Source organism: Myxocyprinus asiaticus, chromosome 42 (genome assembly GCF_019703515.2).
Source record: "Myxocyprinus asiaticus isolate MX2 ecotype Aquarium Trade chromosome 42, UBuf_Myxa_2, whole genome shotgun sequence".
Lineage (NCBI taxonomy): Eukaryota > Metazoa > Chordata > Actinopteri > Cypriniformes > Catostomidae > Myxocyprinus > Myxocyprinus asiaticus.
In genome coordinates, this window is record NC_059385.1 from 5,027,080 (window position 1) to 5,051,327 (window position 24,248).

Below are 24,248 nucleotides of genomic sequence, written 5' to 3' on the forward strand. Positions count from 1 at the left end.
ACCTATCATTCTATCTGTCTATCTATCTGTCTGTCTGTCTGTCTGTCTGTCCGTCGATCCGTCCATCTGTCTGTCTGTCTGTCAGTCAGTCTGTCTATCTGTCTGTCTGCCTGTCTATCATTCTGCCTGTCTGTCTGTCTGTCTGTCTATCATTCTATCTGTCTGTCTATCTATCTGTCTGTCTGCCTGTCTATCTATCTATCTATCTATCTATCTATCTATCTATCTATCTATCTGTCTATCAATCTATCTGTCTCTCTGTCTCTCTGTCTGTCTGTCTGTCTGTCTGTCTGTCTGTCTGTCTGTCTGTTTGTCTGTCTATCTATCATTCTATCTGTCTGTCTGTCTGTCTATCTATCATTCTAATCTGTCTGTCTGTCTATCTTTCTGTCTGTCTGTCTGTCTGTCTGTCTTTATGTCTGTCTGTCCGTTGATCCATTCGTCCGTCTGTCTGTCAGTCAGTCAGTCTGTCTGTCTGCCTATCTCTCTGTCTGTCTGTCTATCGTTCTATCGGTCTATCTATCTGTCTGTCTGTCCGTTGATCCGTCCGTCCGTCTGTCAGTCTGTCTGTCTGTCTGTCTATCTATCTATCTATCTATCTGTCTGCCTGTCTATCATTCTATATGTCTGTCTGTCTGTCTGTCTGTCTATCATTCTGTCTATCTGTCTGTCTATCTATCGTTCTATCCGTCTGTCTGTCTGTTTGTCTGTCTGTTTATCTGTCTGTCTGTCTGTCTGTCTATCTAGTCCTGACAGCATTTGAGTGATACATACAGAGATTTTACAGATCCTGTAATTACAGATATAGCTCCCTGCATAAAATATAGAAAATTCCACCTCATACGCTTCTGGGCAGCATAATCGCACAGAAATAAGCCAAGACCCCTGACACAAAGCTTTTGTTTCCAAAATCTTTCAGTCACCAACAGTTCATTTACACTTTCCTGATGAAAATCCATTCTTGCTGTTATGTAAAAATAACACATCACACTATGTGAGACTGTTGTCGTACCTGGTCAGTGCTCGGTGTATCGGAAATATCATTCATGCTGCGGCACTGAGAAGGATCTGGAACGCAAAAATTATACATTTGTAAATTTAATTGATTATGTTGATACATACATACTGTATACTACATGTACCATGGCATTTGCATGGTACTACATAGAATATCATTGTATCACCATGGTACATGTATTAAAAATTATAATAATACTAATTTTGAAGGGATGTGAAAAGTTATTGCCGACTGTTTTACTGGTCAATACATGCACAAAGTTCCCAAAGTACAGAAACAAATAGTGACAAAAAAGAGTGGATCAAAGTCAAGATCTTTTTAATAATCTCTAATCCCCAGAACAAGTAGAAATGCAATGCTGCGTACTTAAAGAAGTGTTATTCACCTCACACACACAACATACACTAAATGTGAAACACTCCTTAAGTGATGTTTGCTGTAACTACAAGATGATAGTGAGTTTTACCATGGAAAATATAGACAGAGATGTCCAGAGATCTGGAACTAGATCTGAATAAACATATACAGTACACAACCAGTCAAAAGTTTCGACACACTTGTCTGAATTTATGTTTTCCGTGATCTTGATATAAAGGCTTATTGTTAAAATTCTTGAAATTAGATTTGTAGAATATAACTTGTGACTATGCATGAATTTCTTTACTGAACTAAATGTAAAAAATATAAATATACAGTAAATTGATGTTATATATAGTAGTGCCCAAAGTTTTGACTGGTAGTACACAAGACATAAAGAAACAGAGTCCCAGACTCACGCAATCTGCTGAGGCCACCACTCTGACGAGCTCGCAGGTCCTCAGTGGAACGGTGGAAACCAGATCCAGCACGAGGACTGGGACTCGGACTGCGGTCTGACACAGACCCAATATCAGACAGAGAGAAAGAAAGAAAGAAAAGTGGGAAATAAGCTGCAGGATAGACCAAAAAAAAAAAAATAAAATAAAAATAAAAATATGTGGAAACTTAAGAAATGAAAAAAGTGTTTAGAAGAAATAAGAAAAATTTAAAATTATTTGAATAAAGAGGGTCAAAGGGACAGTGAACTCTGGGAGATAAGACGACCACTGTGTGACTTCACCTACCATGAAACCAACAGATACAACAGATACCAGATAGAAATGTGCTCAATGATGACATAATACTACAAACAACAGTATTACAACATAAGAAAACATAATTTTCTTATTCAGAATTTTTGTCGTTTTCCAAAAAAAATATCTAAATATTCTGAAAACAAGATGAATTTACTTGAAAAGCAAAATGTCCTAAGATATTAAGTCTTGTTTTCAAAGAAATGTAACAAAATTTAAACAGGTTTATACTTAAAGGAATAGTTCACCCAAAAATGAAAGTTTTCCCATCATTTACTCACCCTCATGCCATCCAAGAAATGTATTACTTTCTTTCTTCTGCTGAACACAAATTAAGATTTTTGCAAGAATAGTTCAGCTCTATTGGTCCATACAATGCAAGTGAATGGTGACCAAAACTTTGAAGCTCCAAAAGCACAGAAAGGCAGTATAAAATAATCCATATGACTCCAGTGGTTTAATCCATGTCCGTCCATTCTTTTTTACTATATATTCTCCTCCCTGCCCAGCAGGTGGCAATATACACTAACAATGTAAATCACTAAAAAGAATAGAAGAATGTGAATGCGAAAGTGAAAGTGGAGATTGATAATAAAAAAAGGACTTAGATATTGATCTGTTTCTCACCCACTCCTATTATATCGCTTCTGAATACATTGATTTAACCACTGGAGTCATATTGATTACTTTTATGCTGCTTTTATGTGCTTTTGGAGCTTCAGATTTTTGGTACCCATTGACTTGCATTGTATGGACCTACAGAGCAGAGATACTCGTCTAAAAATCTTCATTTATGTTCTGCTGAAGAAAGAAAGTCATACACATCTGGAATGGCATGAGGGTGAGTAAATGATGAGAGAATTTTAATTTTGGGGTGAACTATCTCTTTAAAAAAAAAAGATTTTCTTATGAATTAAGCGTATTGTTCTTTGGCAAATAAGCATAAACCTAATGACATTTTGTTAGATTTTGATTCAATAAATTATTATTATTATTATTATTATTATTATTTTTATTTAATTTTTTGCTGTGTAGAAAAGCACCCATGTAGGTGAAAAACATTTGACCTCAAGCATGTACAGGTGAGGGGGCACTTACTCGATGGGCTGGATTTGCCGATGTCGGCCAGCGAGCGGTGGATCGGCTTTTTGGTCTGGTGACGGTGTTTCCGCAGGAGGACAAAACTGATCTTCTCACGGATCTCTGGAGCTACAAGACCCTCCTGTATCTGCTTCTCTATGAGGTCATCTGGAGAAGCAGACACAAAAACACATACAAATCAAGCTTAAATTAAAATTCATGCTTAATAAACATACAGTACTGTGCAAAAGTTTTAGGCACTTGTGAAAAATGTTGCATAGTGAGGATGTCTTCAAAAATAATGACATAAATAGTTTTCATTTATCACTTAATGTCATACAAAGTCCAGTAAACATAAAAAAGCTAAATCAATATTCGGTGTGACCACCTTTGCCTTCAAAACAGCACTAATTCTCCTGGGCACATCTGGACACAGTTTTTCTTGGTTGTTGGCAGATAGGATGTTCCAAGCTTCTTGGAGAATTTGCCACAGTTCTTCAATCTATTGAGGCTGTCTCAATTGCTTCTGGCTTTTTATGTAATCTCAAACTGACACAATGTTCAGTGGGGGGCTTTGTGGGGGCCATAACATCTGTTGCAGGGCTCCCTGTTCTTCTATTCTATTCTATTTGCAAAAGGAATGTTTGGGAGTCTAAAATGTATATTTCCTATGACACACTAAAGCAGAAGATACAGGTATCAATAACCATTCTAAGACAAATGTTTTTGTGAAACAACTTATGTGCCTAAAATGTTTGCGCAGTACTGTATATATTATATAAATATTATACAGTGTATATATATATATATATATATATATACACTACCGGTCAAAAGTTTTGAAACACTTATTACTCTTTATTATAATTTTTCACATTTCAGAATAATAGTAGTCATCAAAACTATGGAATAACATAAATGGAACTATGGGAATTATGTTGTGACTAAACAAAATCCAAAATAAATCAAAACTGTGTTATATTTTAGCATCTTCAAAATAGTCACCCTTTGCCTAGAATTTGCAGACATGTACTCTTCAAAACATATATATATATAATAGGAAAGAAAAATCATAAATCAGATCTCTTTAATATATAAATTGTTCCTCCTAGACAGCAATGAAATTTAAAGGGAGACTTTTTCTGAAGTCTCCAGTGTCTCAGATTGTTCTTCTGAGAAAAAGACCCCAGTAATCTCACATGTGTCTCCTCCAGATTTTCAGAAGAGATCTCAACAATGTCTGAAACTGTACTCAAGATTCTAAAGTCTGCAGTCAAAAGTCAGAGATTTCAACATGAAAAAGTCAAAACTATTCTATTCACATTAATTTTATAGCTAAAGTAGACACTCATATTACTATAAGTCATCTATTGTCTCACTTGTGTCTATTTTTGTTCTCCTAAGAAACTTTAATATAACTATCTGAGGTGCTACTTAAATGAAACATAACTCAGAGCTCTATCAAGAGTCCTTAGCTTTGAAAGAGCCGCCTCTGAGCAATAAAATGTAGCGTACATGCTTATATCTAACAGCTTTTCATGTTATGTAGTTCATTGTGCAGACAGTGTACTGACCCACTATCTGTGGCAGTGAGTATCCCTCCAGGTCCAGCAGTATGCAGCCCGTCTGCAGGCAGGTGCGCAGCTCAAATAGACTGTGCAGAGACAGTGTGGACACATGTGGCTTGCTCCATCTCTCTCCACCCTCCTCCACCTTTTCTTCAAACTTAACCCACCTGATGCAAGACAAAGAAGAAACAAAGTTACATTTGTTGCCTTGAGAACGCAAATTTCTTTCATGATAAGTGATGGATGAAATGCATTTTGGCTTTTTTTTATTTCTATTTCATAAAACAGCAGGTCTTATATAGAAATAAAGCATTGGAATATGACAACATTGTCATTATGCTAAACACTGACATTGAGTGCTGTAGTGCAGCTTAAAGTTGAAGTGTGCAATTTCTGCGACACTAGTGTCACCAAACGGAAGTGCAAAATAAACATTGTTTTCAAACAGATTTCCAAATACACCCTCCGTCTTCCATTGGTCGAACACACAGATAGCCCCGCCTCAAACTCACGGCATTGGTTGAGTCAATGTTGCTGTGTCGAGCTGGTCAGACTGCTTGAGCAATGATCGAAAGCGCCGCAGAGGTACAGTGTTCACACTTTTTGGGGAAATCAACATACAAGTAATTTACTTTTAGTTGTCTGCGCATATTGATAGTTGACTGTTTAACAGCCCAAGAAAAAATATATTTTTTTAAATTACACGCATCATAGCTGATTCAAGGAGATCTACCAGCCCTAACTCGCTTGACCATCACCCCTGGCCAGGTCTAAGAGAGGGCTAGGGGGCAATGTTTCTTACTGCCTCCCTCGCTGGATGGCTAAACGAACAAGGGGTACCCCCATCTTAAAACCATATAAAACCAGCCACCATAAGAAGCTGGTTTTAGCTGAATACTCTGACAGGGATTACTGGAAGGTGTTGGAATTATTTGAAAAGCGGGGGTTACACATTAAGGCATGAGTGTTTGAAATGCACTGATCATCTCCAAAAACATGGGAGGAGGGGGCAAATATTACATTATCTATATAGCAACATCCTTAGAAATGCATGAGATGGTTTTCATAATGTAAATAATCATATAAGGGGAGTTTTAAGAGCTAAAGAAGAGTGTGTTATTTGTGTGTGTGATCATAATTGTATTACCTGGCTGACTCTTTCCACTCCATCTCTCCATCCTCATGCTGCAGTGTGTCCATCTCAGTGAAGAGTGTGGGTGTGGGCTCATCTTCCTCACTGAGGATGTGCCGCAGTCTCTCTGCTGCGGGGGACACTGTCACACACACACACGCACGCACGCACAAAAACAAAGTTTAAGATGGTTTGATTAAATGCAAAGTCAAGCATTTACCTTGAAATGCAATAATAAATGCAATAATAATAGTGAGGCTTGCTTTAGATGCAGTCAAATCTCAAGATTTTTTTTAACGGAAGTGTAATGAAAAACAGAGTAAAAATTGTGGATTTGAGTTCGATTCTTTGTGTTAAACAGAAGGCCACTGGCAGTTGCGGATTTAGGCATGGGCGACATGTGCAGTTGCCCAGGGCGGCATCTTGCGGGGGGGGGGGTATTACGAGGCACCCACACAAATGGAACTGAAATGTTTTGCTGTCACTGTAAATGTTCACTTTCCCATGGCCACAGTGTTAAATAAGAGTTTGCAGGGGATCCTGGGTAGCTCAGCGAGTATTGACGCTGACTACCACCCCTGGAGTTGTGAATTCGAATCCAGGGTGTGCTGAGTGACTCCAGCCAGGTCTCCTAAGCAACCAAATTGGCCCGGTTGCTAGGGAGGGTAGAGTCACATGGGGTAACCTCCTCGTGGTCGCTATAATGTGTGGTTCTCGCCCTCTGTGGGGTGCGTTGTGAGTTGTGTGTGGATGCCGTGGAGAATAGCATGAAGCCTCCACACGCGCTCAGAAAGCCATGTGATAAGATGCATGGATTGACGGTATCAGACACGGAGGCAACTGAGATTTGTCCTCTGCCACCCGGATTGAGGCGATTAGAGCGCATGGGGAATTGGGTATTCCAAATTGGGAGAAAAGGGGAGAAAAACAAATAATAAATAAATAAATAAAATAAGAGATTGCAGGTCATATTCATACAGCTGTTTTTTTATTTATTTATTTTCTTTAAATAGTACAAGCACTTAAATGTGGAAATGTAGAATTGTATTTTTTTTTTACTTTTAAGTTCCAATGTTGCAAATTTTGTGACATGTCATATCATTACTACACATGCAATATGACATCATATGGATAGAATAAGCTATATGGAATGTGTATATATTACAAATATCTAAAATGTGGTTAAAATGATATAAAACAATATATAATAAAATAAAATAACATTTAACATACTAAAAGATGTTGTATTGAATTTAGCTACATATTTTAATACAAGGTACGTATTTCTATATTTCTATACAGTATATACTGTATAAATGCCTGTATCACAAACCCCCCAGGTGTCCCAGTTTGAGACTTTCAAAATCTGGTCACCCTATAGGCAACGCGCTAGATGTGTCTGGAACTTCAATTATGACACATTTGAACCTTTATTGGAATGACTGTTCATTGTGTTGCCAATGCATGATGTTAAAACAAAGAGAACAGAAACAATATAATATCCAGTAATTTATTCTCTCTCTCTCTCTCTCTCTCTCTCTCTCTCTCTCTCTCTCTCACACACACACACACACACACACACACACACACACATACAGTCTTTTCACTCATTCTGTCTTACACCATCAATCAGTGATTTGTTTTACATTTCATTTGGAATTGGTATAGAGTTTTTTTGATGTTCAGTTTTCAGAGTTGCAACAAGACTTACTTTGTCATGTCAAATGCACTAAAGAGGACTTTAAAGTTAATAAAACAAGAAGCATTCTTAAATCAGAACTGTGTTTTTTATACTGTAATATCAGTAATGCAATTCAGTTGGTCTTATTAAAATGAAGATTTTAATATTATAAGTATTATTTACAAACTGTACATTTGGGTGTCCAGCTATATGTATGAAATCTTGGTTGAAAAGACATAAATATTCCATACTATAGGACCGCAGAGAGTCATGTTAGCACAACAATAACTGGTTAAGAGAAACTGTTGTAACTCACTGTTGGAGTTGATGTCAGAGAACTGCTCGTTGGAGTCCTGGTCCCCTTCACCTGGGTCACATGGTTCCTCTCGATCCAGGTGACCATGACGATTGTGGTGTCTGTCCTGGCCATCGTGGTCATGGGAATTCCGTGACGTGTGCCTGTGACGTCTTCGCTTTCTTCTGTAGCCCTGTGGAACCGGAACACCAATGTAGACTGACTCTAAAACCAGAGAACAAAAGACTTGTGAGTTTCCTTTCCATACTAAGAGAAATGCAACTTTTGAAAACATCTAAAAAAGTATTCTGCCTAAGTTTAAAGGGGCATTTAAAAGCATTATGTGCTTACACTAACAAAAAGTACAATGGTATATGTTGTTTTGGACATGTACTGTACCATGGCATCCTATGAAGCACCTTTGGATTTCCTTGTAAATACAATGTTGCGTGAATATTGTAATTATTTAGTATCATGGTATAAATCAAGGTATTATGGTACTACCATCACTGTCTCATGGTACAGTATCAGAACTCAGAATGTAAATACTAGGACATGAAAAATCATCATTTAGCCATTTTGCAGAGAGGACGTTTGTGGAGGTGGAGGCGTGGCCGAGCGCCGTGCTGTGGAGGGTGAAGCAAGGGAGATGAGTGGTGAATGATTTCCTGTTTTGTGTTTCAGTGAGGAGTGATTGGGGCTTTTAAGGAGAGGAGACAGCAGCAATAGAGAGGGAGAGCCCAGCTGAGAAGCTGCCCGTGTGTTAGCCACTGCCGTGTTGCAACTTTTTGAGTGTGTGAATTGAAGCTTCACCCTTGTGCTTTAAGTGAACGTGTTTATTTTTGTGAATAAAAGAGTGACATTCCTGAGTTGGAATCACCATCTCCCGCTTCCTCATTCCTGTACCTCATTACAATGTTACTCTGAACCACCTTAGCATCTAAACCAAAAAATATCACCCCAACACATTCCTCTTAACAGTGGCACCAGATTAATTACTCAGTGGGAAGGAGAAACAGTCAATTGTTAATCAGCTATAGGTTTCCTGTATGAACTGAATGTATTTTTCAGAACTGTCCCTAATCAATCCCATCCCATGAACTCATTAACCTTATTTTATCCTAGACTGCAATAATAAAAACAAGGTTCCTTCCAGAGGCGTCATGCCCATTCAGACTGAGGGGGCACATGCCCCCATAGATTTTTGAGCCAAGAGGATTTGGAATGGATCATTTGAAATTCCAAAAATGTATTTGTACCTTCGATAATTATATGAAATGATTATTTAATGTAAAAAGGCAGTTAGCAACACTACTTTCGTAACAACATTTTAGCAGTGTGACAGTAGCTCAGTGATTTTTAAAATAGGGTAGCCTTACATTATTTAATTATCTACAGTACATCAGTGATAAGCTGTTTTATTTTTTCAAGAAGTAGCAGTTTAGCAAGATAGAACTCTAAATCATTGTTTTTATGGCACATTTAAAACCAACCGTGTTGAGGTCAAATTCAATGCACTTTCCCCAAGTATGATTTCAATGAGCAAATCGGTTCTTCATTCCGACGGTTCTTTTTTATAATGTATAAGAACGATTCTTTTGAGCAATTCAGGTTGTTCGGTTGGTTGTTGCAAAGAACGTCCTAAAATGGATTCCTTTAATTGAATCGGTTCTTTGAACAGTTACAGTATTTCCTATAATGTCTAAGTATGATTCTTTTGAGCGAATCAGTTCGTTTGAACGCTTTCCCATGTCTTTAATACAATTAGTTTCAGCTAATCACTTTGTTTAGGCTGTTCTTTTAAAGAACATCCTCTTAAGTACAATCTCTTTCAGTGAATCGTTTGGTTTGGACATTTTTTCCCCTTGTACATCCTGAGTGTGATTCCTTTCAGCGAATCAGTTCGTTCTGATAGCTCATACAACTGAACTGGTTCAAAAACGATTAATCGATTCATGAGTCACCACTCAATATTGTTCCCTGCTTTCCCTGCATCGTATTTTCACTAACACTATGTTTTCAGTTATATAAAGTACTGTGATCTTTGTTTTAGTTGGCTTACTTACAATACATTTTTCAGGTTTGAAGCTGTCACCCTAATTGAGATCCATTTATTTTTATTGAATTGTGACAGATTAGGACTGCTCTGATATATATATATATATATAAACATAACAAAACATACAGTAAGTGACATATTCCACTACAACTGTTGTATTGCTATCAAAATAGTCGCTTGACTGTAATTAAACTATTCTAAGTTACGAGTAACTTCTAGCTCCTTGTCAAGTACATGTAAAGTGTACATCTACCAACAAATAATTGTAAAAACATAAATGTAGCAGCCCTCCTCTCACCATCACCATCATCATGGTGTTTACTGCGGTGACCACTTCTCTTGCTGCCATGCCAGTCATGGTCCATTCTGATAGAAAAAGAAAGCAGAATAAAACGTAGAGAGTCATAATTCAATAAACTATAAAATAAGGGTGCAAAATTAGGATGGCTTTAGTTGTGCTGGGACACAATTTGTTTCTGCTAAACTGGTTGGGACATATGGCATTGTCATGAGTTTGATTCCCAGAGATTGAAAAAATGCATACATTTAATGCAAATATAACGTATTTACACATATTAGACATGTTATTCGTTTTGAGTAGTTATAGTAATGAGATCAAAGTCAGGATGGTCACAGGATGTGTTTCAGTTTCTCAGCTTCAGTGACCGTGAGAGGACCTCAGTGAAACCAGCGTGATGCGGCTTGTGGACCTGTGGCTCCATTAGATCGATGTTCCTATAGCTGATGGGGAAGGAAACCCCAATGCAGAGGTTACCCAATGCATAATTACAGCAGGATTTTCATTGTCAGTGCACACACACACACACACCTCTCTTATGTCACAAAGCTGTCAAAATAACTGAATAACATTCAGAGACAGTGGCTGTGTCCCACATTATCAGCATTAAACTTATTCAATAAGTCAAAGCTGTGTTACAGTGGATCAGGCACATGCTTGCAACTGGGCCAATAAGCAACATTAAAGTAAATAAATGAATGAAGTATTAACCAAACACAGAGAACAATGAACCCAAAAAGATTCATTTCAGTGCCTTCAGTTCAGATTTGTTTTCTCTCTGGTTTCTTACTGTGCCAATAGTAATATAATGCCATGATAATTAACAACACTGTCCAAAAAGCAATTGCATTATATCCAGCATTCAGGACTTTTTGAGTCACAGAAATGCAAAATAATTTGAATAATTTTGCATTCTACAAAAATCTACATGTATTAGACCAACAATATTCCTAAAAGAGATGTCTGAACAAACAATCACATACTGGAAAACATTGCTGTGTCGTGATTTTCAGAGCGAATCTTTAAAAAAGATGTTCTTTTCTTCAGAAGCAAAGATTGTAGTACTCTATTAAGAGTCATATATAACCATATGTAAAAATGTTGACATAAATTATGAAATGAAAATTATGAAAATCTCTCAAGTTGCTAACTGATAATGAAAGTTGCCTTGGAAAAAAATATACATAACGTTTTGCATTTAGTGGATGAACAAACAAGGCATTGAGGACAATTATTAAGCCAGTTAGTCATGTTTTTAACTTTAATATTAACTTTAAATTTTAACAGTTAAGTTTCAAGTCAACAATTCCTTTTAACAGTGTTTGAATGATCACTAAAGCATGAGGATTTAGAACTACAAAACACTGAGAAGTCTTTCTTTTTATCAATGGCCGCCCAAGGCCAAGGTGCTTTAATATTCGACTAAAGTAGATGTAATAGTGTAATTAACACTGTCTGCATTACTGTCACTGTCATTATCAGTGTCCTTCACACCAGATGAATAACAACTCCAGGACAAACAGATAATAAGGATTGACAGCGTCATTGATTTGCTGGGAAATGCCACTGTGACAATATGGCAGGGAAACTGGGGGAAATGCTCACAGATATACACATTTATTTGATGGCCTCACATAAAGAGTCTTAAACTTCCAGTGTTCAAAGACCCATTTAAACTTAGTTTTCAGTAACAAATTAATAAAATGTTTTTTTTGTTTTTTTTTAATTCCTTTGCTGGAATTACTGTAAATGTGAGTAATGTTGAGGAAAACTCAACAAGGCCAGAGGCCAAATTACAACCCAACACAGCATGCATTTATTAAAGACTTTTGAAAAACAACACTAAATACTACTGAAGTAACCTAAATAATACAATGATAATCAATTAGAAGGTGGCACTTGTTACATACTTTTTTCGAAAAAACTACACCCAAAAAAATAATTTTAAGGTATATGAATTTCAATTTCATGACAAAATTCCATCAAATTTAAATGAGTAATCTTTAATCAAATCAAATAAAAAAAAACTAAATATTTTAAGTTTAATTAATTTAATTTTGTTAAGCATTAAATAATTAAATTAGATTTTTTTATGAAATTAAAATGCATTCTTCTTTTTTTTTTTTTTTTTCCTTTTCTCCCCAATTTGGAATGCCCAATTCCCAGTGCGCTCTAAGTCCTCGTGGTGGCGTAGTGACTCACCTCAATCCGGGTGGTGGAGAATGAATCTCAGTTGTCTCCGCGTCTGAGACCGTCAATCCGTGCATCTTATCACGTGGCTTGTTGAGCGCGTAACCGCGGAGACAGCTCCTGTGGAGGCTTCACGTTATTCTCCGCAGCATCCACACACAATTCACCGCGCGCCCCACCGAGAGCAAGAACCACACATTATGGCGACCGCGAGGAGGTTACCCCACGTGACTCTACCCTCCCTAGCAACCGGGAGCGCATTATGCGGAGACGTAGTGCGTGTGGAGGCCCCACGCTATTCTCCGCGGCATCCACGCACAACTCACCACGCGCCCCACCGAGAGCGAGAACCATATTATAGCGACCATGAGGAGGTTACCCCATGTGACTCTACCCTCCCTAGCAACCGGGCCAATTTGGTTGCTTAGGAGACCTGGCTGGAGTCACTAAGCATGCCCTGGATTTGAACTCGTGACTCCAGGGGTGGTAGTCAGCGTCTTTACTCACTGAGCTGCCCAGGCCCCAAAATGCGTTATTCTTAAAAACAGGCTAAAATATATTTATTGGAGTGTAAACACAGGTAAGTAAATAATACCATAATAAACAAATAGATGAAGGCATTCATTAAAGATACACACACACATAAACACACACACACACACACACACACACACACACACACACACACACACACACACAAACTTGTTTTTATTTCATTGTGGGGACTCTCCATAGACTTCCATGAATTTTTTGGATTTTATACAGATCTAACGAAAATTTCTATCCCCTAACCCTAACTGAAACCTTTTTGCTTTTTTAAATTTTCAAAAAAACATTGTTTAGTATGTTTAATAAGCCATTTCCCTCGTGGGGACTGCTGGCTGGGCCCCACAAGGTAGGTGATCTCAGGTTTTACTATCCTTGTGGGGACATTTGATCCCCACAATGTAGTATAAACATGTACACACACACACACACACACACTGAATACAAATATTAGATTTTTAATTTTCAGAAGAAAATGTGTGATGTTTGCCCAGCAAAAATCTTTACAGTAATGCTAGGGTGTTTGTCAGGACATTGCTGTGCATATATACACTGATCAGCCACAACATTAAAACCACCTGACTAATATCATGTAGGTCCCCCTCGTGCAGCCCAAACAGCTTTGACCCATCGAGGCATGGACTCCACAAGACTTCTGTCCTGTGGTATCTGGCACCAAGACGTTAGCAGTAGATCCGTTAAGTCCTGTAAGTTGCGAGGTGGGCCTCCATGGATCAGACATGTTGGTCCAGCACATCCCATAGTTGCTCAATCAGATTGAGATCTGGGGAATTTGGAGGCTAAGTCAACACCTTGAACTCTTTGTCATGTACCTCAAACCATTCCTGAAGAATTTTTGCAGTGTGGCAGGGCGCAAAATCCTGTTAAAAGAGGCCACTGCCATCAGCGAATACGAAGGGGTGTACGTGGTCTGCAACAATCTTGGTACGTGTCAAAGTAACAGTAACATGAATGCCAGGACCCAAGGTTTCCCAGCAGAACGTTGCCCAGAGCATCACACTGCCTCCACCAGCCTGCCTTCTTCCCATAGTGCATCCTGCTGCCATCTCTTCACAATAAAATGAACTGAATATAACTAGAATTTTTTTTTATTCACTTCAGGAATTTCCATGATTTTCCATGACTTTATTAAGATTTATATAATATATAATTAATTTTCATGATTTTTCCAGCCACAAAAATAACAGTTTAAATATTCTCTAATATTTCCAGGTTTTCCATGATCATGGGAACCCTGCAATTGTTTTACATTTATCAATACACTAAAGAACTCCAAGTGCTGCAAGACCTTTAAAATTAAACAAAGACCAGATCTTACCTTGTTGCAGAAGTTTTGTTGAGATGAGGTCAATAACTCAAGCAGTGCGATGAGCATTAGTCTGTATCAGCTGTGATCAGGGTTATTTTCTCTGTACAGTATCAAGCACACAGAGACAGTAGAACATCACAGTTATCCTTCATCCCTCTCCATCTCTCTTGTAATTGGCTGAACAGTCAAACGCTGCAGGCCATAAGCACTGGTGGTGAGACACGAGACACACTGTCCATCAAATGACATGCACACATCACGTTCACAGTGAACATCCTGTAGGCTCTTTTGAAACTAATCACGCTATAGTGTGATAGTTCTGTAACAACATAATCCCAATGTCGTGGTTTATCCATACTTGTGTTGCATGCATATTTGGGAGAGAATGGCTAAAAATCTACTGAAAAAATTTGTTTTTGGAACTATAAAGTGCATGCACAGGGTATGTTATCTGCTGTGGTTTAATGGTATGAGAAATGTGTATAAAAATAAATGAAAAAGAACAAAAAAGGACATTTTTTTAGATATGGAACAATAACAATAACATGTTTTCCAGACAAGCACAATGATATTATTTTAAGTATCATTGGAGTAACATATAAATACCATGATATATGAAAATAGTATCATGGAATTATTATTTGGTACCACATCATAATGCTGCCCAAAAAGTCTCTTTGTAATAAACTTGATCCTTTTTTTATTTAATAAATTCCTTATTGTATTCAGATCTATTTTTCTTTTTTAATTAATGCATAATTCAAGATATTTTTTATTGTTTGCAGGAGTCTCATGTGGAAGCAATACCAATATTCTTCGATTAAAGAAAATTTTCTTTAATCCCCGCACCATGGTACAATGATCACACTCATGATCTCAAGAGAGCAGCTTGGAAAATGGAGCGCAAGTGGAAGAATACAACATTAGAGGTATTTCTTCAGCTTGCTCACTGAGGTTCTAAATACAATTATTATTTAACTATTTAATTTATTTTTATACACAATTTACAATTACATAATGATGACTCTAAGACTTTATAGATATTACAGTTTCATGTTCTGTTAAAGCATGATTTTCTGTAAAGCTGCTTTGAAACGATGTGTGTTGTGAAATGTGCTTTACAAATAAAAATGACTTGACAATATAATCAATATTCTAGACAAAATATTGATTACTTAAAATACAGTAGTAACACAAGATCAAATCCATTGATGGAACCGTTTTCATTAGAGGGTTTGACCTCTGGCAACAGAGAAATATGACAATACGCCATATGAAGGCCATGATCAATAAAACACAACTAATAAAAGAGCAAGTCTGCAGACTATTTGATGTGAGGGAAAATTACTGCAGATATTTACATATTTACACTTTGATTGAGAGTTGTGAAGTTTTATGATCCAAAGACCCCTTCAAGAACAAACCAATAAATGTCTATTCAACTTTACAATTCTTAAAATATTCAGGCATTGCACTTCTTTGCTGGGCAGTGCTGTAACTCTGAGTAATGTTGAGGTAAAACTGAAGGCCAGAGGCCAAATTACAACCCAACACAGCATGCAAAATGAACTTTAAACAGTCCTAATGTAACATTTATTAGAGGCTTTTTATGAAAGGGTACTAAATAGTACAACAGTGGACAAAATAGTATCATAATAAACATAGTATTTGTCATATTTGTCTTAGGAAGTACCACTATATTAAAGTTTAACCTGTTTGTGTAACAGTCCACAACCATCAGACACAATATTTATCCGAGCCACTTGTAAATGATCCACTAGATGGCATCACAAACTTATCTAACACCATATTGCAAACTGCAAATCAACTAGACCTATAATTCTGCCTGGGCTTATGTGAAGAAACATGTTTCATGATCTGGGGCGTAGATTCCAGGGGGGATGGGGGAGAGGTAACCCCCCCAATAATAAAAACAAGCAAGTACACCCCCCCCCCACACACACACAATATTTATACAATGAACAATGGAAATATGTAAATTCTTCACACTGGAACCCCCCAATGTTCAAGTCAATCTATGCCCTTGATCACGATAATGCTTTGGTGCTCATGTTCTGTTTTAGATTTATAATGAATTTATGTGCGACGATAAAGAAAACCTCTAAACATCAGCTTTGGCTTTCAGACAGAGTCTACGGAGCTAAAGATTGATATCTTTTAATTTGATACAACAGAAGCGTATTTAAAGAATACATATAGCTTCCATTTGCAAACATGTAAGATTCCTTATTTGTAAATCACTTTGGATAAAAACATCTACTAAATGAATTTAAAATGCAAATATAATGACAACAGAATGATTTATATCATTATAACCAACAGTCCCATATTGTTAATGAATGTTTTATACAATGTGGGGCAGTTTAATCGCTCACTACACATAAGCAGAGAATGTTGATGCATTCCACGATGACAGACTCGTCACTTCTGAATGAATGACACTCTATCAAACGACAAAAGACATTACAACATAGGCTTGTTCACTCACTTCTGGTTCCTACTGTAAATGGCTCTGAGCCCTCCTTCGGTGCAAGTCTTTGAAATTTCTTTGCCTGTGTTATTGCCTGTCATGCAACAATTGCAAGTCTAATCACTTTGAAATTAAGAGCACACCCCTCTTTAACAGGACACACGATTTGAGGAGTCATTCATGTCTGTAGCACAAATAATGCCAGATGAGGTGTTTAAAATTGGGGGTCAGGGGTTTGATCAAATCCCAAACCCAAAGATGTTTGTGCTCTTTGCCTTAGCAACCGTCAATAATAATACATTACGTGATGTGAAATGTCCACAGTGTGGCACTAAAAGCGAGTTAAATGTTCTTTCAAACACATGAGGTTTTTATGGTTAGTGCTCTATCGAGCTTTATACCATCAAAACCTACCTCCCTACCCTAAACCTTAAACCTAACCGATAGTGTCATAAAAACAAATGTGTGATGAAAAACACAATTGCTGAAGTTACCACATAATTCGACTCATTACCAAGGATGTGGATTTGGCTTGAACATTGCGGGGTTGCAGCTTGAAGCATTTACCTATGCTTCCATTGATCATGCTATAGATATTGGGCAGGTTGTTCTTGCTTGTTTTGATTATATGGGGGTTACCTCCCCCGATCTACGCCCCTGCTCATAACACTCTGTTGGCCGGCCTCCCAGTTAGCACAATTTAGTCACTGCAGATGGTCCAGAACACAGTAACGCCTCTGGTCTTCAATCAACCAATGAGGGCTCACGTCATCCCCCTCTTGATTTCACTCCATTGGCTACCTGTAGCTGCCTGCATCAATTTTAAGGCTTTGACTCTGGCCTTCAAGACAGCCAATGGAACAGCACCCTCTTAATTCAAGTCAATCCTCCAGGTTTATGTCCCCACTCTCTCTCTGCAGTCAATGTACAAGCGGTGCTTGGTGGTCCCGTCGCAAGGAGGCACAAAGTCAATTTCACAATCATTCACTTTCCCTGTTCCTCTGTGGTGGAATGAGCTTCCAACCTTCACACGATCTGCTAAAACTATGTAAATGTGTCATATTGCATGCATTTCAAGACTCGTACCCTGGTCCTTTGCATCGCAAGTGCAACACTCTATCAGTTGAGCTACTGCGCAATTTGATGACAGTTGAACAAGCTTGTAAATTAAGTTGGTTATGTAATGCAAACATTAAAATGTATCGCCTTAAAAGCCATGCGCTATAGTAAAAGTGTTTTGATGTCATAAGATAAAATTGTGTGAGGAACAGGGCATGTTTATGAACTGATAATCTGTCGTTTTACTCTGGATTTGTGTGAAAGTGAATGAAAGTCGTTATTGTAGCGCCTCTAGTTTTCATTTCAACAGGAACTGCCACAATACATACAATAAGGAGCGTAAAAATTATTTAGCAAAAATATAAGTATTGTAATGTGATTCTATGATTCCATGTTGATCAAACCAATAGTTAGAATTGTTCAATTAAGAAAATATTATGTAGATTTGCAATTCAAGGAGACCATTGAAGTGCCAATTACATATCATGATGTCCCTTTCAATCAAATATAGACTCATCTTCTTGCAGTGCTATAAAGACAAAGTTTTTTCTTCATAATAAATTAAAAAACTTGTAAGCCTGAGATGTCCTTGTGGATAAGCAGAGGCAGAGGATAAGACCTTCCATCCAAACTAATAGTTATACGATTTGTGCGAAGGAAGTCTGCATAAAATTCATTCACTTGAGACATAATAATCAGAGATTAGAGGTAAACTTAAGCCAGAGCAACATTCACGGCATGATGATTACGGGTAATGAGTACTGAACCATCTCAGTGGCGTCTGTGAACACACAAGAGATACTTCAGGGGGATTTGTCTACTGTTAGTATACATGCAGGCTCACATCTCACATCTCACATCTACAAGTCAAACCAAGAGTATGGATCAGCTTTAATTGGAACAGCCAACACAGCTTCCTGAATGGATGAGTATTGGTTCATCTGTTTGTGTGTAAATTTCAAACAACGTTGGGAGTAGTGAATGTCTAGTAATAGGTACAAGCCATTGCCACAACACCCTTTTCTGTTTAGCTAACTGGGTAAAATTTCAGAATTTCCATTTCTAGCTGACAGTGGGTTTATCATTGTTATTCACAGTAACATAATGTAACAGGAAATGGCTAGTTTTTTAGTCACAAGAATTATGTTGACAAGGTCTTTGTGTACTGAGTCCATGGTAATTGGTTGCTAGTGGTCAATGCAATTGGTCAATGCAATTTCCAAACCTGTAGATATGTACATATTTACAGGTTTGGAAATTGTATTGAGTGTTTCTCCTAAATAGTAATGATAACAAATGGAGATTTTTGCTCAAAGGAATATTCTGGGTTCAAGCTCAGTTGACAGCATTTGTGGCATAATGTTGAATTTCGACTTGTCCCTCCTTTTCTTCGACATGTCCCTCTGGATTGGGGGTATTGGTCATCGCTTTGTACAAAAACGGATAGATACAGGACGCCTACCCACCCCCTGGCTACGCCCCTGCATTCAACTCCAGCTGTTAAATTAATGTCTTCTAAAGTGATACGATCACTTTTGGTGCAAAAAAGATCAATATTTAAGTACTTTTTAACTATAAATCATTGCTTCCGTTAGGCTTCATGAGAGGGTGGAGTCCAAGTGATACAGACGTAACCTCACATTCTCCACTCGGTTGAAACGACCTCAGAAGCATTCCTTTTCTGTGTAAAGTTATATCCAATTTTACAACTCTGTTGCCATGATGAAGTAACACCTCAAACCCTAAAATTACCGTAAAAATACACATTTTAAACTTTGCAGCTCAAATAATCCACTAGTTTTAATAGCAGAATTAATGTAAGTGCTTTTATAAAATGATAAGCTTAAAATTTCTGCCTTTAAACATTCCAAAAATTGGCCCCATTGACTTTCATCATAAGTGCCTCACTGTAACTCATATTTTTAAAGAAAAGTCTAAATTAATTTCTGTGGTTATCAACATTTTGCCACAAATGCTGTTGATTGAGTTTAACTTGTATAGAAGCTGGAAATATTTTTTTACTTTGTGTCAACCATTGACTCATTTATGTCTATTTTAATACTCCTAAAGATTTTAAAAAGTAACATCTGACAAAGTTGATACTCAATGGAAAAAGAAAGGAGTGTACCTTTAAGTCTCCAGGCCATCTGTTTGTTAAGCCAATGGTAGACGAATGGACTGTTCAAGAAACCTGTTTGACAACATTCACTGTTTTTTAAATTCAATTTGCTGACACTAGTAGTAGCGCAGAAATGTCAAAATTCACCTTTGAATCGCATCAAAACTCAGCATTGGTACATGATAATCTAATATTAGTTGTCTAGTTGCAGAGTTTTGTGACATGCCTGAAACCTTTGGGTCATCATTCTTACCAGCAAGCCAGGGAACAATAGAGAACTTGTTGCTTAATCTTGTTGGCACATTAAATCAACCATATTTCATCTGTTCCACCAGCAGCAGATCTGAAGACTTTAATTTCATGTGCTATCAGTGAACTAAAGAGAGAACGCAGCACCTGTTCAGAGTCGATCTGCCAGAAAGAAAAATTAATGCTTGAGGAAATTATTGTCTCAAAAGGATAGTCCCTCATTTTCTCCATACCAGTATGACTTTCTTTCTTCTGTTGAGCACAAAAGAAGAGATCAGGTACAATGTTAGCCTAAGTCACCATTCACTTTCATTGTATTATAACGAGGCTAACGCTCTGCCTAACATCTCCTTTTGTGCGCAATTACAGGTTTGGAAGACCATGAAAATTTCATTTTTGGGTGAGTTATACCTATAAGTAAATCCGAAAGGGGGGGCACTTTCAAGAACAAAAGACTTTGAAGAACTGATTGAAATTTATTAGAAAAAAATTAACTGTGACAAAAAATAAACAATTTCCTAATGTGGGAAATGAAAAGACAAATATTTGGAAACTTTGGCTGTTATGCCACCAGCAACTAGTGAGCTCCCTCAAGGTATTTCCTGTTTGGTTGCCTTTGCAATCTTGCATTTCTAAAAATCATAGCAAATGAATAAGCCAACAAATTCATGGTTGCTTGATCAACTTAATTACCTGTGTCTAATTTACATCTTAAAGTTGATAAAAGTTGTGACAGTTTCTCCTCTTTGCAAGAGGCTGCTCTTACTCTGTACTTGCCCACTAACATCTAATTAGGACTCAAAAGACAACTTAACTTCAATGTGGTGAATAATACACAGTTAATGACTCCCAAAACTTTGATCGACTGATGTTTTAACAGCCAATCGTAAAGATGGTATGGAAATATTCTTGGTTTTGCGACAGATTTGAGGATTCACTTGCTTTTGCAAGTGCCACCAAAATATAAAACATATGATAAGCAACCATGAGTTTGTCCAAGTTGCTATAAAAAAACTCTCACAAAGACTAAAACAACTACCAGCTGAAGATTGTTTTACTTTTACTTTATTGATTGTTGTATGTGTGTGATAAGAATGATAGTAATTGCATCTGTTTGTTCACTCACTGAGACCGAAACGATTGCAGTGTTTCATTCTTCAAGAGATCACTCTTCAAATCCAATTTAATTTGTGTGAATCCTGATATAGAGCATGTACATCCAATTTCTGCATGAAATTGGAATTGACATTTCATTTCTGGAGATCGTGTGTGAATGGAAGTCTGTTAACTCTCACCTGGTCCTGCTGTATTGCACGTCACCCTTGCCTGTTAAAGTCATGGGCTCCTCAGAGATCAACCTGTCCTGAAAATGAATGAATAAATACATACATCTGAATGCATATACAGCTGAAGTCAGAAGTTTACATACACTTAGGTAGAAGTCAGTAAAACTCATTTTTTAACCACTCCACAGAATTCATATTAGCAAACTATAGTTTTGGCAAGTCGTTTAGGACATCTACTTTGTGCATGACACAAGTAATTGTTTACAGATAAATTGTTTCACTTTTAATTGACTATATCACAATTCCAGTGGGTCAGAAGTTTACATAAACTAAGTTAACTGTGCCTTTAAGCAGCTTGGAAAATTCCAGAAAATGATGTCAAGCCTAATTTAGCTTCTGATAGGCTAATTGGAGTCAATTGGAGATGTACCTGTGGATGTATTTTAAGGTCTACCTTCAAACTCAGTGCCTCTTGCTTGACATCACGGGAAAATCAAAAGAAATCAGCCAAAACCTCCGAAAAAAAAACTGTGGACCTCCACAAGTCTGGTTCATCCTTGAGAGCAATTTCCAAATGCCTGCATGTACCACATTCATCTGTACAAACAATAGTACGCAAGTATAAACACCATGGGGCCATGCAGCCATCATACCGCTCAGGAAGGAGATGCATTCTGTCTCCTAGAGATGAACATAGTTTGGTTCTGAAAATTTCAAATCAATCCCAGAACAACAGCAAAGGACCTTGTGAAGATGCTGGAGGAAACAGGCAGACAAGTATCTATATCCACAGTAAAACGAGTCCTATATCTACATAACCTGAAAGGCTGCTCAGCAAGGAAGAAGCCACAGCTCCAAAACTGCCATAAAAAAAGCTAGACTACAGTTTGCAAGTGCACATGGGGACAAAGATCTTACTTTTTGGAGAAATGTCCTCTGGTCTATTGAAACAAAAATGTTACTGTTTGGCCATAATGACCATCATTATGTTTGGAGGAAAAAGGGTGAGGCTTGCGAGCCGAAGAACACCATCCCAACCGTGAAGCATGGGGGTGGCAGCAACATGTTGTGGGGGTGCTTTGCTTCAGGAGGGACTGGTGCACTTCACAAAATAGATGGCATCATGAGGAAGACATCAGCCAGGAAGTTAAAGCTCGGTCGCAAATGGGTCTTCCAAATGGACAATGACCCCCCAAGCATACCTCCAAAGTTGTGGCAAAATGGCTTAAGGACAACAAAGTCAATCTGCTGTACTGGCTGTATTTGCTGTATTGGAGTGGCCATCACAAAGCTCTGACCTCAATCCAATAGAAAATTTGTGGGCAGAACTGAAAAAGCAAGTGCGAGCAAGGAGGCCTACAAACCTGACTCAGTTACACCAGTTCTGTCTGGAGGAATGGGACAAAATTCCAACAACTTATTATGAGAAGCTTGTGGAAAGCTACACAAAACATTTGACCCAAGTTAAACAGTTTAAAATGCAATGCTACCAAATACTAACAAAGTGTATGTAAACTTCTGACCCACTGGGAATGTGATGTAAGAAATAAAAGCTGAAATAAATAATTACTATTATTCTGACATTTCACATTCTTAAAATGAAGTAGTGATCCTAACTGACCTAAGACAGGGAATGTTTTCTATGATTAAATGTCAGGAATTGTGAAAAACTGAGTTTAAATGTATTTGGCTAAGGTGTATATACAGTAAACTTCTGACTTCAACTGTATCTGCTGAGTTCTGGACAAACCCCATCATATGATTCAAATAACTGACGTTATTTTCTGTTCCTTTGTCCACGTGATGCATTCTGTTTTACAGAAAATGATCCAAACATGATTTGAGTCCAGTATATAAGGTAGATATTAAATTATCCGAAGAATATGTGAGTGGTGAAATCAACCCATTTCAGATGAATTACTGACAAGTGACATCCCCCATCAGACACGTTAACACATTTCCCTCTAGCGCAAGCAACCTCAGAGACACAGGTTCTGGTCCCATGGGAACCAGGAAGTAATCATGCTCATTTAAACAATGATGAGTGTGATTCGGAGGTTGCATTTTCACTTAAAAATATATATTTTTTAACTCCAGTGATGGTTAAGTTTAGGCTTGGGGTTTGGGTTAGGGTGTGGAGTTCATAAAATATGCATTCCTGTTGACTGTATTACATCATTTACAACTAAAATACAACTCGCTTTTGGCGCCACTCTGTGGACATTTCACCCAGAAACTGGAGCTCACACATGCCCATATGTTCAGCAACACTTCCAGTTTTGGCCACTGAGGGCAGTAGTTCAAATTTTCGGTAAGCAAAGATCGATTTCAGCAGAAAAACTAATAAATAAAAGCATGAAGAACCTTTTAACTTGATGTAATAAAGCTTTACATATGGAAAATGTCCATGTTTTTGGTTGTTAAAGCTGTATTTTAAAAGAGGTTGATTACTGTATTCTCCTACTATTTAATGATAAGAAAGTGCCTTTAGAATACATGCAATGTATCATCTGTAATTATTGCCTTTATTTGTATTTATTGCCTTTAAGGCAATTCCACCATCAGAATGACTTTTCTGAAAACCAGTGTTTCTGAAATTAAATTACCCCAACATGACTCCAGGGTCAAGCAGGTTACAGGCCATGCAAGATATTTACATATTTGATGGTGTATGGTTTTAATGGTTTCCAAGACATTATTAAAAAGATACTGTACTTAAGTATTATACCATTTAG

General features: G+C 37.5%; 1 protein-coding gene across 1 annotated transcript in view; it reads right to left on the reverse strand.

The window, feature by feature from the left end:
- The window catches only part of slc4a5b (solute carrier family 4 member 5b), a 35,501-nt gene extending 21,048 nt beyond the window's left edge, over positions 1 to 14,453 (reverse strand). The window contains exons 1-8 of the mRNA XM_051683799.1: positions 14,319 to 14,453; positions 10,244 to 10,311; positions 7,908 to 8,111; positions 5,926 to 6,052; positions 4,785 to 4,945; positions 3,229 to 3,378; positions 1,795 to 1,890; positions 1,013 to 1,068 (exon numbers count right to left, since the gene is read on the reverse strand). Of these exons, the coding sequence (XP_051539759.1) occupies positions 1,013 to 1,068; positions 1,795 to 1,890; positions 3,229 to 3,378; positions 4,785 to 4,945; positions 5,926 to 6,052; positions 7,908 to 8,111; positions 10,244 to 10,310 (861 nt within the window). The 5' untranslated portion in view covers position 10,311; positions 14,319 to 14,453. The remainder of the gene's footprint in view (positions 1 to 1,012; positions 1,069 to 1,794; positions 1,891 to 3,228; positions 3,379 to 4,784; positions 4,946 to 5,925; positions 6,053 to 7,907; positions 8,112 to 10,243; positions 10,312 to 14,318) is intronic.
- Between the last annotated feature and the right edge of the window lie 9,795 nt (positions 14,454 to 24,248).